General features: G+C 37.3%; 1 protein-coding gene across 1 annotated transcript; it reads right to left on the bottom strand.

Moving 5' to 3' along the window:
• Positions 1-2975: 2975 nt before the first annotated feature.
• Positions 2976-12841, bottom strand: ndfip1 (Nedd4 family interacting protein 1). The gene is made up of 8 exons (XM_055178063.2): positions 12328-12841; positions 11135-11222; positions 10671-10801; positions 10500-10587; positions 9409-9533; positions 8996-9062; positions 8761-8867; positions 2976-3858 (listed from the first exon to the last, which is right to left on the bottom strand). The coding sequence occupies exons 1-7, from the start codon at positions 12355-12357 to the stop codon at positions 8761-8763; spliced, it is 636 nt and encodes a 211-aa protein (XP_055034038.1). The 5' UTR covers positions 12358-12841; the 3' UTR covers positions 2976-3858.
• Between the last annotated feature and the right edge of the window lie 495 nt (positions 12842-13336).

Below are 13336 nucleotides of genomic sequence, written 5' to 3'. Positions count from 1 at the left end.
CCTAAACAAACACACCCGTACCCCAATAAAATCTGGACCTTCTTTTGATAGACCCGCCCCACACATACGCAACCCAGGCAACGATGACGGTTACTACACACGCCCCTTATTGCTGATTGGCTACAAGTGTGTTTTGGCACTGGGCCCGAGTCCCTTTTCCAAAACGTTCCTCAAAAATCATGCACCCCGCCTTTAAGGCCAATTCACAATGATCCAACAAACGCGTCTGTTCGAGTCTGTTGGCAGTTGTTCGATCGAATTAACAAAATTAAATAAATGATGCGTCACTGAATAATAAATGAAACCATACATAACTTGACAAATAATGAAGGAAGACATTGCTAATTGCAAAGATAAATTGTATTTTGATGTTTGTCCCAGTGTGTGCATACTCTTTTGCTCTGCACTTAAAAGTATCCAACACTAAAACAGTACATACTATTAGGGCATAGTATAAGTAGGCGAATTAGAATGCAGCTTAATTGTAGTATTTTAAATATAATGCAGTATACTCACTGGTCACTGTATAATGTACTGTATAGATTGCTAGTAATAGGATGGACACGCATTTACCTCCCAAAATGCCTTTATTCTTTATTAAATATTTAATGAAGTGCTGCCAGACCATGCACTGTTTTTTCAATCTTCCACTGTCCAATTTTGGTGTTACTATTGCCTTGAACAAGTTTAGCTATTCCTCAGTCTGACCTCTTTCATCATCAAGAGATTTTTCCCAGAGAACTGCAACTTGACATTTTTTCGGACCATTTTCTGTACACCCTAGAGATAGTTATACAAGGAAATCCCAGTAGACTTGTGAAATACTTAAACCAGCCCATCTGGCACCAAAATGCCATGCCATGTTCAGTCACTTAAATCACCTTTCTTCCGTTCTTAAGCTTGGTTGAACTATTAACCACCATAGATCCTATTAACCACGTCCACATGCCCAATGCAATGAGTCGCTACCACGTGATTGGCATGTACACTTTGCTAACAGACTTCTGAAAGGGCCCTTTATCGTTTGGAACGCCACGACAAATGGCATCCGCTTGGTGAAGGATCCTTCAAGGGTGCATAAATGCCATTTGGAAAATGCCCATTGTGTTATAGCAGTGTTTCCTAACCCCCGGCTCCTGGAGGCACACCAACACGGGGTTCTGGCTAGAAGGGATACAGCTATAGCAAAATCATGCGAGATGGTTAGAATAAAAACAGGTTCTGGCTAAATGGGATACAGCTACGGCTTACATCTCGTGAAATCTTGAGGTTAGGATTAGGATGAAAACAGTGCTCATTTGGTGAGATTTAACAAGATTTTGGCCCTAGCTGTATGCCTTCTAGCCACAACTCCAACAAAGTACAACACATACTATTTAAATACACCTGAACCCACTCATTAGCTCTTTAGTAGAGACTCAAAGGTAGAAAATAATGGGGTCAGATGTGAGAGACATCCAAAATGTGCAGTGTTGGTGTGTCTCCAGGTTGCAAAACGCTCTATTATAGCAGACGTCTGATGACTCTTGAATGTTGCTAGATCAAAGCTTACTATATAAATATGCACTAACCAAAATATGTAATGCACTACTATAATAATAGTTTGTTTTGTAATTTATTCTTAAATTTAAGTTGTTTTAATTCTAACAACAAAATTTTTTGAAGATTGTTTATCCTTGTATAATATTTGCATAGTTTAACCTGTTCTGTACCTTTTCACTAACAGTATAGATAAATTATAGTTATTATATCTTGAATGTACAGTTACAATTGATCAAAGTCATTTATTCTGTACTGACGCTTCTGTGCTGAGCTATGATTCTTTATGATATATTAAAAAAATATTAAATCCAACTAAAATGTACAAAAAAGCGCTTTCAAGAAGGATTATTAACACATTAAAACCTTAAAATCTAAATTAAGTTGTGGTTCTTGTGTGACAAAATGTTAAAAGCCCTCATTTTATTTTACTTTGAATAAAAGCATCTGTTAAAGGTCCACTCTGTAGATTTTTAGCGGCATCTAGTGGTGAGATTGTGAATTGCAACCAACGGCTCAGTCCAGAGCTCACCCCTTTTCGAAACACAGAGAAGCTACGGAAGTCACCAAAGTTTAAACAATACAGTTCATTTTGTAAGGTCTTATACAGCACTGATAATATACACTCACCTAAAGGATTATTAGGAACACCTATTCAATTTCTCATTAATGCAATGGTGTAATGGTGTGGGGGATGTTTTCTTGGCACACTTTAGGCCCCTTAGTACCAATTGGGCATTGTTTAAATGCCACGGCCTACCTGAGCATTGTTTCTGACCATGTCCATCCCTTTATGACCATCATCCTCTGATGGCTCCTTCCAGCAGGATAATGCACCATTTCACAAAGCTCGAATCATTTTAAATTGGTTTCTTGAACATGACAATGAGTTCACTGTACTAAAATGGCCCCCACAGTCACAAGATCTCAACCCAATAGAGCATCTTTGGGATGTGGTGGAATGGGAGCTTCGTGCTCTGGATGTGCATCCCACAAATCTCCATCAACTGCAAGATCCTATCCTATCAAATGGGCCAACATTTCTAAAGAATGCTTTCAGCACCTTGTTGAATTAGTGCCACGTAGAATTACGGCAGTTCTGAAGGCGAAAGGGGGTCAAACACAGTATTAGTATGGTGTTCCTAATAATCCTTTAGGTGAGTAGTTATGTATATTATATTGCATTTCTGTCCAGAGATACTTCTAAAAAGTTACACAATGCACCTTTAAATTAATTACATCACACATAAGAGACAAAGCAAATGATTTTTCAGTCAATCTTAACTATTTAATTTAATGTGCAAATGATGATTTGTTCAAATGCTTTTTTGTGCAATTCAAAAACAAAATAAAGCTTTAACAATAACTGTTGGTTTAACAAAAAGCAAAGTATTTAAACATGAGCGATTTTATTTACAAATGCACAAAGCAATGTGTGGTGATGTCATATAGGTTACATTTATTAAAAGTGTAAAACACATACAAATCACAAACATAACTAAGCACTAACTCTTCCTTACAAAATAAAATGATCAAGAATTCATCTACTGCTACATTTGGCATTATAAAATACTCTATTGTTCAAACCCGATCATTGATTGATTATTCGCATTACATGTTTACGTTTGCTAGAATGCGGAATCAATGTTTAAATTATCCACTATTAATCTAGTCTTAACTTGTATATAATAACTCGTTTTGGTCCACTTCATGAAACAGTATTCCTGAACATAGTTAGCACTAATAATACACTCCTCTTTACGAGAACCCAGCAGTTGGTTTATGTGCATTTTGTTGTGTAGATCTTAATAATTTGTCTTAAATCTTCATGTTAATATCACTCTCTTGTTTACCTTATATACATACTCTTTTCTAAATCACAAAAGAAAGTTCAGTTACAAGATTTACTCACAAAGTAAAATTACAACTTTCCCACAAATCAAGAAACAAAGAACACAGAAATAAACTGTGTGTTGTGTATATGTGTGTGTGTGTGTGTATGTCTGGGAATTTTACAAAACCAAATCGGCATCACTTAAAATGGCAAACACGCAAATTTAAGTCCTAACAGTTAATGCATATGGCTGCACATTGTATGAAGCTCTGATCATTTGTTAAACTGACTGAATACCTTTTTTAGTAAAACTGCTAAATTAATTATATGCATTGTGTGAAAAACTGAGAGATGTGAAAAACTGAGAGATGCAGAGGTGTTTACAGCAGAGATTTTCTTTGCACTGCCATTTATGTCCAGAAGATTCAAAAAGCTTGGGTGGCTTGCTTTGATTTCACCACTTCATTTCACAATTACCCTGAAACCTATTAACAAACAAAACATGGTTTTAAATAAATAAATAAAAAGTATATACACATACTACATTTTACTTTTTTAGTTACAGTCTCAAATACTTGGATAATTTAAATATTTATTTTAGGGATGGGCACTAGTAATCAATTGACCGAGTACTTGAACGATCGATCACGAAACAATGACAGTGTGGGTTTATTTTATTTATTTATTTATTTATTTTTTGTTATGGTGGCATTTGGATATCTGGTTAGCATTACAAGCGCCTGTGGTAGTAAAGACTAGGTGCGTGTTTGACGTTGACGTAAGCTGACATCAGTACCATGAATGATCCAAATTCTTCCTATGCGCACTCGCGCCAGCAACCCTGCTGATCCGCACAAGGCTGTGAAGCCTCACATCACTGAGGCACTATAGTTTTAAAAGGGTGCAGTAATTTTGGGATTCACTACGGTAAGACGATAATACAGTCAGTCAGGTGCAAAATGTACAGCGCCGTCACAAATTCCCTCATATCATCTCATATTTAAACATCAAATGTCAAGAGATACCAGAGAGCAATACGAGCATTAATGTTACATCTTGAGTAAGAACATGTGAGGGGACGACACGACACAGCTAAAATGATAGCAAAAGACTTAAAGCTGCTTAATGTTATGAAGCTTGTGCTTTGACTGGACGTGTTTTAAAGCGCGCTGTAATGGTGCATATCCACAACGGGAGTAAAACTTTCTGTCGAGTAAGTCTTGCATTTTGTGCAGATAGATGCACGTTGTATAACACGTTTATGTTGTATATAAGGCTTAAAGGGGACATACCATGAAAATTTGACTTTTTTCATGTTTAAGTGCTATAATTGGGTCCCCAGTGCTTTTATCAACATAGAAAATGTAAATAAGAACAACCCAGCAACTTAGTTTTGGTAAACCATTCTCCACAAGCATGTGAAAAAATAGGTAATTGAAATTTGGCTCCCCTGGTGATGTCAGAAGGGGATAATACCGCCCCTTAATCTGCACGATCCAACCACGCCACTGCTATTTAAGACAGAGATCAGCTCATTTGCATGTTAAAGGACACACCCAAAACAGCGCATTTTTGCTCAAACTTAAAAAGTGACAATTTTAACATACTATAATAAATTATCTATATGGTATTTTGAGCTAAAACTTGACATATGTACTCTGGGGATTTATTTGACATATTAAAAAATTCTTGTGAAATGTCCTCTTTAATATTATGTAGAGTGCTTCATATAGAAATCGCTTTAGTTTGTGTTTATTAACCCTTTAGTTTCACTTCATCACGCAGCGATTCCCGTTAGAGGTTTCTGTTAAATATGTTTAATTGATTAATAATCTAGTATGTGTTCATTTTTCTGTCATAGTTTTTTCAAAATTAAGTTTTTTTTGAGTTTTTTTTTATAGAAATATTTTATTTTCACCATGATGTATACACCCCACCCCTTTAACTGCCCCGCCCCCAGTTAATCGAGTACTCGTTTTTCAGACCTATGGATTAATTGAAAATGAAAAAATGACATACAGTGGGGCAAAAAAGCATTTAGTCAACCACCAATTGTGCAAGCTCTCCCACCCAAAAAGACGAGAGAGGCCCACAACCTTCATCATAGGCACACTTCAACTATGAGAGACAAAATGAGGAAAAAAATCCAAAAAATCACATTGTCTGATTTTTTAAGAATTTATTTGCAATTTATGGTGGAAAATAAGTATTTGGTCAATATCAAAAAAGCAAGATTTCTTTCTCTCACAGACCTGTAACTTTTTCTTTAAAGGGAAACTTCACCCATTTGCATTAAGCTTTGTACCGCTAGAACCCCAGTCATGTTTTTGAATGGTCGTGCACAATGCCCTCAGTTTCCCCTGAGAGGGGAGAAATACTGATTTCAGTGAGGCACTTCCTTCTTTCAATGATGCAAAAATCGTCATTTTGCGTCATTGAAAGAAGGAAATCCTGTATCTCTATTGAGTGTGAAAGACTACAGACACTCATTCCTCATTTTTCCAAGGTGGGGGCTATGGGTGGGACCCACTCACGCTTCAGACCAATTACAGATAAGTGGGTGGGACTTACGAAAATATACGAACACAGACCGAAAAAAAACGACCAGCCGCCATCTTTATGCTAAGCTAAGCTAAACAGAAGTTGTGGAGCGAGCCAGAATTCATGTTACAATAACAGTGGAAGTTAATCAATATTACATGGAAGAGGGTGATTTTACAAGCGTGATGCTCTAATCCGATGTACATTGCACCTTTATGAGCCACAATACTGCAAAGAGCTGAGGCAGATGTAGGAACAGAAGCCCGAGGAGTAGGCCGGAGCCTGGGCGTCGGCTGGGTAGAGGAGCCCGGTGAAGAAGCAGCAACCATCGGCCTCTGCTGCGTAGAGAAGCTTGCCTGTTCTCTCGCTGTGTGGCTTCTTTATAACATTTCTGCATCAGATAAGGATATGGACGTTTGTTTGGTGAAGGTTTCTATGCAAGAGAGGAACTTTGCGCGCGTTTGGAACGTTTATTTCACGGACATGTTTCGGTTTACGAGCAGACGCGCTGCGGAGTATGTAAGCTTGGACGGACTCGCGCCGTTTGCTTTCGGTTTAACATTTCTGGATCAGATAAGGATATGGACGTTTGTTTTGTGAATGTTTCTGGTCGCGTGCTTATTTCAAAGACGTGTTTCGGTTTACGAGCACAAGCTCCAAGAGCTGAGGCAGCGCGTCTGTGGAGATATTATGCAGGGGACGCGTTTGTGTGGAGGAGGATGCAGGGATAAACGGACGTCTGACTAAAGTGAGTGTTTATATTTTCTTTGTTATACTAACGTGGCATTTATGTACACAATAGCATATCTGAGCGGTGTTTTATATGTCTATATTGTGAGAGCAGTGAGGCCAATAATAACACAAATGTAATTACAGTAAACAAGAGACAAAAAGAAAATTGGTAAAACTAAATAAACATTTAAAATGCATACCCTTTTTTAACTACTTGAAAAGACATTTGTACTGTGGATCTGAAACCGCACGTTACAGTTTGAATAAGACTTTGCTACACACCAGGCCAGAGTGTTATTGTGTGTACCACAATGTAACATCACGTTTAAAAGTAAATCATGATTGGTGTCAGTCAGACACAGTGGTGGTGGCTATTTTCTTTGTTTTACTAACGTGGCATTTATGTACATAATAGCATGTCTGAGCCGTGTTCCGAGTAATGGGAGTGGCTTGCAGAGGTGTGCATTGTGGTGCATAGTGGCAGTTGTAGTTTTTCATACAAATGTGCTCTAAAGTCACATTTTGTCTTTTCTCTGTCAAATAGGCACAAAATTCTACATTTATGTTACATTTTGACTACAAATATGACTCACTTTCCATAAAGATTAATGTTCCTATCGGTGAAATGGCCCTTTAAGAGGATCCTCTGTCCTCCACTTGTTACCTGTATTAATGGCACCTGTTTGAACTTGTTAGCAGTATAAAAGACACCTGTCCACAACCTAAAACAGTCAGAATGCAAACTCAACTATGGCCAAGACCAAAGAGCTGTCAAAGGACACCAGAAACAAAATTGTAGATCTGCACCAGGCTGGGAAGACTGAATCTGCAATAGGTAAGCAGCTTGGTGTGAAGAAATCAATTGTGAGAGCAATTATTAGAAAATGTAAGACATACAAGACCACTGATAATCTCCCTCGATCTGGGGCTCCACGCAAGATCTCACCCTGTGGGGTCAAAATGATCACAAGAATAGTGAGCAAAAATCCCAGAACCACATGGGGGGACCTTGTGAATGACCTGCAGAGAGCTGGGACCAAAGTAACAAAGGCTACCATCAGTAACACACTATGCAGCCAGGGACTCAATTCCTGCAGTGCCAGATGTGTCCACCTGCTTAAGCCAGTACATGTCCGGACCCGTCTGAAGTTTGCTAGAGAGCATTTGGATGATCCAGAAGAAGAGTGGGAGAATGTCATATGGTCAGATGAAACCAAAACATAACTTTTTGGTAGAAACTCAACTTCTTGTGTTTGGAGGAGAAAGATGCTGAGTTGCATCCAAAGAACACCATACCTACTGTGAAGCATGGGGGTGGAAACCTCATGCTTTGGGGCTGTTTTTCTGCAAGCGGACCAGGACGACTGATCCGAATTAAGGAAAGAATGAATGGGTCAATGTATCGTGAGATTTTGACTCAAATACTCTTTCGTCAGCAAGGGCATTGAAGATGAAACGTGGCTGGGTCTTTCAGTATGGCAGTGATCCCAAACATACCGCCCGGGCAAAGAAGGAGTGGTTTCGTAAGAATAATTTCAAGGTCCTGGAGTGGCCTAGCCAGTCTCCAGATCTCAACCCCATAGAAAATCTTTGGAGGGAGTTGAAATTCCGTGTTGCCCAGCGACAGCCCCAAAACATCACTGCTCTAGAGGAGATCTGCATGGAGGAATGGGCCAAACTACCAGCAACAATATGTAAAAACCTTGTGGAGACTTACAGAAAACGTTTGATCTCTGTCATTGCCAACAAAGGGTATATAACAAAGTATTGACATAAACTTTTGTTATTGACCAAATACTTATTTTTCACCACAATCTACAAATAAATTCCTAAAAAAATCAGACAACGTGATTTTCTGGATTTTTTTTCTCATTTTGTCTCTCATAGTTGACGTGTACCTTTGACAAAAATTACAGGCCTCTCTCATCTTTTTAAGTGTGAGAACTTGAACAATTGGTAGCTGACTAAATACTTTTTTGCCCCACTGTACATGCACATCCCTAATTTATTTCTACATTTAAAGCATAAAAAATTGAATGTATAATGTATGTATTAAAGATTATGAATTAATAATTATTACTGTTAATAGCAGTAAATAGACACTGATGATTTACCTAATAGATAAAAAGAACTCTGGTTCGAGGAAGCGTAGCCATGGATTGGTCTGCCATATTGCGGACTCTGGAGTAGTTGACAAATCCCCGGAAAAACAGCAGGAATCCTAAGGTATTGAGGAGGAATTCAAGTTTACTTATTACATTTTTAACAGAATTTATTTTTAAGAGAGAAATTTAAAATTAAATGGTTTATCAATACTAATGTACATTATTCATGCAAACAAACACTTACCGACAACCAGGAAAACCCACCAAAGCCAGTACTGCCCATCAAAATATCCAGGGAAGTATGTAGAAAACTGTTAAGCCAAAAAAGTTTTAGCGTTAGAGTAGTTATTCTTCATCACCCTGCCATTTTGTGAATTTTATTTTTCTAAATAAAATCATATTAAGTAATGTAAACAACATTCTGTGAAAAATAACCTTGATATCCTAATTAATGACTGAGTAACATCATGACAAAATGATTAAATCAATGTAAAATCAATGAGTGAAATCTAACGTTCTCATTATTAGACTTCAATCTGGATTTCACAGATAGGGTTACATATTTCCAACCCTTTTAACCATTAACCCACACACTCATTATCATTCTGGATAACTCTTGTACATAGCGCTGTCAAATACATTAGCGGTCTGTCATACCCTGACAATCAGGACCCATTTAACCAGGGACAGTCCGAAACCAGATATAGCCCCGTATCGGCCAGCGGCAGAGGTGGTCAGACAGAAGGACAGGAAGAAGCCAATCCAGTTAAAGAGGAACGCCACTGATAATGTAAAAGAATACAGAAAATACATTAACATATCGTTGTCTTCATGTACACCCACCCATCAATTATTCAGCCATCTATAATTAATGATACACAATCAAACTGCATCCTAATACACAACAAACAGACTACAACAGTGCACAGCAGGACATAGATCGCATAAAGAAGATCTACCTTAATTGACCCCATTCAAATCTAAACTAAGGTTTTGTGGATTTAAAGGTGCAGTGTGTAGATTTTTAGCGGCATCTAGTGGTGTGATTGTGAATTGCAACCAACAGCTCAGTCGACAGCTCCCCCTTCCTTTCGAAACGCATAGAGGAGCTAAGGTAGTCGGCACAGGACAAACATGTCATCGTCTTAGACAACGTAGTCACAAAACGCACCTTGTAGAAACGTTTGTCAGTTTAGGGCTACTTACATGTAAAGGGACCTGCGGTGTATTTAGATAAACACGTCTCATTCTAAGGTAATAAAAACAATAAAGTTCATTATGTAAGGTCTTTATACACCACTGACATAGTGATGTATATTATATTGCATTTCTGTCAAGAGATCTACCTAAAAGTTACACAATGCACCTTTACGTCAATGAGATAATCTTATTTACTTCTATATGTTTATTCTTTAAATTAAAACCGTCCAGTTTACGGACACTACACTTCGTATTGTTTCTACTTTGGAAAAAAACTGATAACCTGTCTTGCATTCAAGGGGCAGAACAATTTTGGTCCATTAAAAAGGCACAATGCCACAGCAGGTAGGCGACAAACCAGGCTGGGTTCGCCAGATGATGATGAAAATTGTATGACATTTGCTATATAAATAATATAATATAAATATGTTATGCACTGCCGCCTGTTTAAATAGCAACTACGTCCCGACAAGAAAACTGCATTTGTCAACTTGTTATATAAGCTCTTTATAAGGATAGATGTCAGTGTGAGTTCTGTGCATACTTACTGAAGAACGTCAGCATAAATATCCCATCATTTCCCACTCTCAGTTGGTCTGTATCATCAAAGCCATCTCTGGCAATAAAGTCCTCATCCTAAAGTCAAAGTACATGTACAGAATTGTCAGGTAAGTATTACATTAACCATATTACCCAGACTATATATAATCCAAACGTACCCTGTCAGTGACCAAGGGAACAGTGGACTCGGCTTTGTTCCTCTCAGCCTCGTCGTACGACGGTAACGATGTTGCGACATTGTACGAGGGGGGTTTGGGAAAGACTTCATCCTCTTTGTATTCAAAGAAAGCTACAGCAAAGACATTAACCGAGAAATAAGTAACTGAGGTTCATTCATTTTTTTCAATAGAAGGAATATGATCGTGCTGTTGTTCACTTATGGCCATTGTCTGCTAACACCTATAGCTTTTTATTATCCCATAAAAATAAAAACATCATCTAATAATGGACGTCACTTGTTTTTGTCTACAGGTTTGGCAGACATTTTCAAAATCAACTTACTAAAAATAAATACGTTTGCATACCTATTTGTATAGTACAGGTTATGTCAGTAATGTCCTACCTAGATGCCAGGGTTAATAGGCGTTATTAGTGTGAATGCACATAAACAGATGGGAGTTACCTGCATTACTTGCTGCAATGCTGCTGTAGGGTGGAGGTGCATCAGTGGATTGTTGAAGCACCTCCCCTACCTCCTCCTCATTAGTCAACTACACAAAACAATAACAAAATCACTCCAAATACAATGTAACTCAATGTAACACTGAATAACCCTATTTAGAAAAGCAAAATAATAATAATGTGATCCTAGATCACCAAGTAAATAAACTACTCTTTATGTAAAGTTTGAATTTAGTAGTATACTCCATTTACTATATTTAACTACATCAAATTCAAAATGAAACGGAAGTAGCGATTGTTATATTTTCCCCATCGTGGCTTCTGAATTGATCAAAAAAAGTAGGGCGGGACTTAAATTTGTCTATTGAGAACCGATTGGATCTTTGGAAGTTGGGTCACGTTGCTATTTGCTAATCGCTGCGATCTTTTCCCGGGCCCCGCCCTCTTGCCATTCCTCGTGACCGGAAGTAAAGCGAGATCGTTTCGATAAGTGGACATTAGCCTTTTTGATTAAACATTATGAGCGCACATTATTATTATTATTATTAATACTAATAATAATAATAATAATAATAATGAAGCTCACAAATAAGTAATTTGTTAAAAGTACCACAATATTACAAAAACATTAATTGTTTTTCAGTTCAATATTGTGACTTTAAAATACTAACGTTATATCTAGATACTGGTGCTTTTTACTAGTAAATATTAAAATATACCATAGTAAATAGTAACTTTATTTTTCTATAGGTAATACTAAAAAATAGTATTGTTACCATAACATAGGCTACTACAAGTAAATACTACAGTATTTTCTTTTGTGGGCTTAGATACATAAGTTACAGCTGATCCCTACAGTACACTTTAAAGATCCAAAGACAGTCACAAATATAATTAATGATTAAATATATCGGTTTTATTGTATTTTTACATTAATAGGGTAGAAAGATTTGTTTTTCCGGTTTGATTTAAATAGCGCTCGCGGCGGAAGGCCGCTGCTGATTCTGAAGTTAAGCGGCTAACCAGCTAATTAAACTGAGTTTGACAGTCTCTGCCTTAACGTGTTAATCCAGACCCAGAGAGTTATTTATATTGGCAAATCGAGTCGAAACATGTTATTAATCTTTAAATAAACACACCCTGATGTAAAAATGAAACAAACAAGCGTCCATAGTGCTGTAATGATCGCTTTACCTGCTGATATCCGCTCCTTTGCTCTGTCATTCTCAGCTCTGCGTCGACCACTTCACTTACTCGGTCATACAGCACTACTAAACACTACTTTATCTTTAACGTTAGTCAAAATAACAAAGAAGCGCCTCTATTAGGGAGATTAAATGAAATTTTACGTATGAAGACAGACTGGTAGTACTGGGCTAATCTAAACCCCAAACAATGGCGACTGCTCATGCTCAGTCGAGTTCTGCAACCTACGGCTGCGTGCCAATTCTAGTCAGCTGCCTACCTAGACAACATAGTTCGGGCGTTTCTAGTCTGCTACGATGAATGATATTTACAGACAACAGACATAATCCCTAACTGTGGCTTTCCATAACAGCTCGTTAGCTTATGACAGCGTAAAGTTTGTGATATGTAAGCAATTCAAAAAGGTTAACCATTGATGGCATACTTTACAACTAAAATGGTGGTTGAAATACTTTTAAAGGTGAACCTTTATATGTGGTTATATAATAATGTTTTCTAAATTACGACTACAGTATCCATTTAAATTCAGATTTAGGCCTATATTTGTTGCCCCTGTATATCGCAGTATTTTGTACTATTTTTAAGTAAGTTAAACCATGCCAAAAGAGATAATGCAATCTTTAAATGACCCTGGGCCACAAAACAAGTCATAAGGTGTTTTTTTAAAGATTTATACATAATATCAAATTTAAAGTTAGCTTTCATTTTTAGGGTAGGACAATATTTGGCTGAGATACAATTATTAAAAAATCTGGAATCTGTGGGTGCAAAAAAAGTCTAAATATTGAGAAAAATCTGCATTAATGTTGTTTAATGTAGAAATGTACAAAATATCTTTTGGATATTATTTAATGATTATGTTCTGTTATGATTTGGCATAAAAGAAAAATCGATAATTTTGATGTTGTTGGTATTGGTACCTGTGCGACTTAAAGGTGCAGTGTGTAAATTTTAGCGGCACCTAGTGGTGAGGTTGCGATTGCAACCAACGGCTCAG

Source organism: Misgurnus anguillicaudatus, chromosome 16 (assembly GCF_027580225.2).
Source record: "Misgurnus anguillicaudatus chromosome 16, ASM2758022v2, whole genome shotgun sequence".
Lineage (NCBI taxonomy): Eukaryota > Metazoa > Chordata > Actinopteri > Cypriniformes > Cobitidae > Misgurnus > Misgurnus anguillicaudatus.
The sequence above is the reverse complement of the archived record's forward strand: the minus strand, read 5'-3'. Positions and strand labels throughout refer to the sequence as shown.

Excerpts from the sequence above, each read along its gene's own strand:
- ndfip1 (XM_055178063.2), bottom strand. The coding sequence starts at position 12,357 with ATGACAGAGCAAAGGAGCGGATATCAGCAG. Across the intron at positions 9,534-10,499 it reads ATTTATGCTGACGTTCTTCA|TGGCGTTCCTCTTTAACTGG; the intron begins GTAAGTATGCAC and ends TTACATTATCAG. Across the intron at positions 8,868-8,995 it reads GTGGGTTTTCCTGGTTGTCG|GATTCCTGCTGTTTTTCCGG; the intron begins GTAAGTGTTTGT and ends TCAATACCTTAG.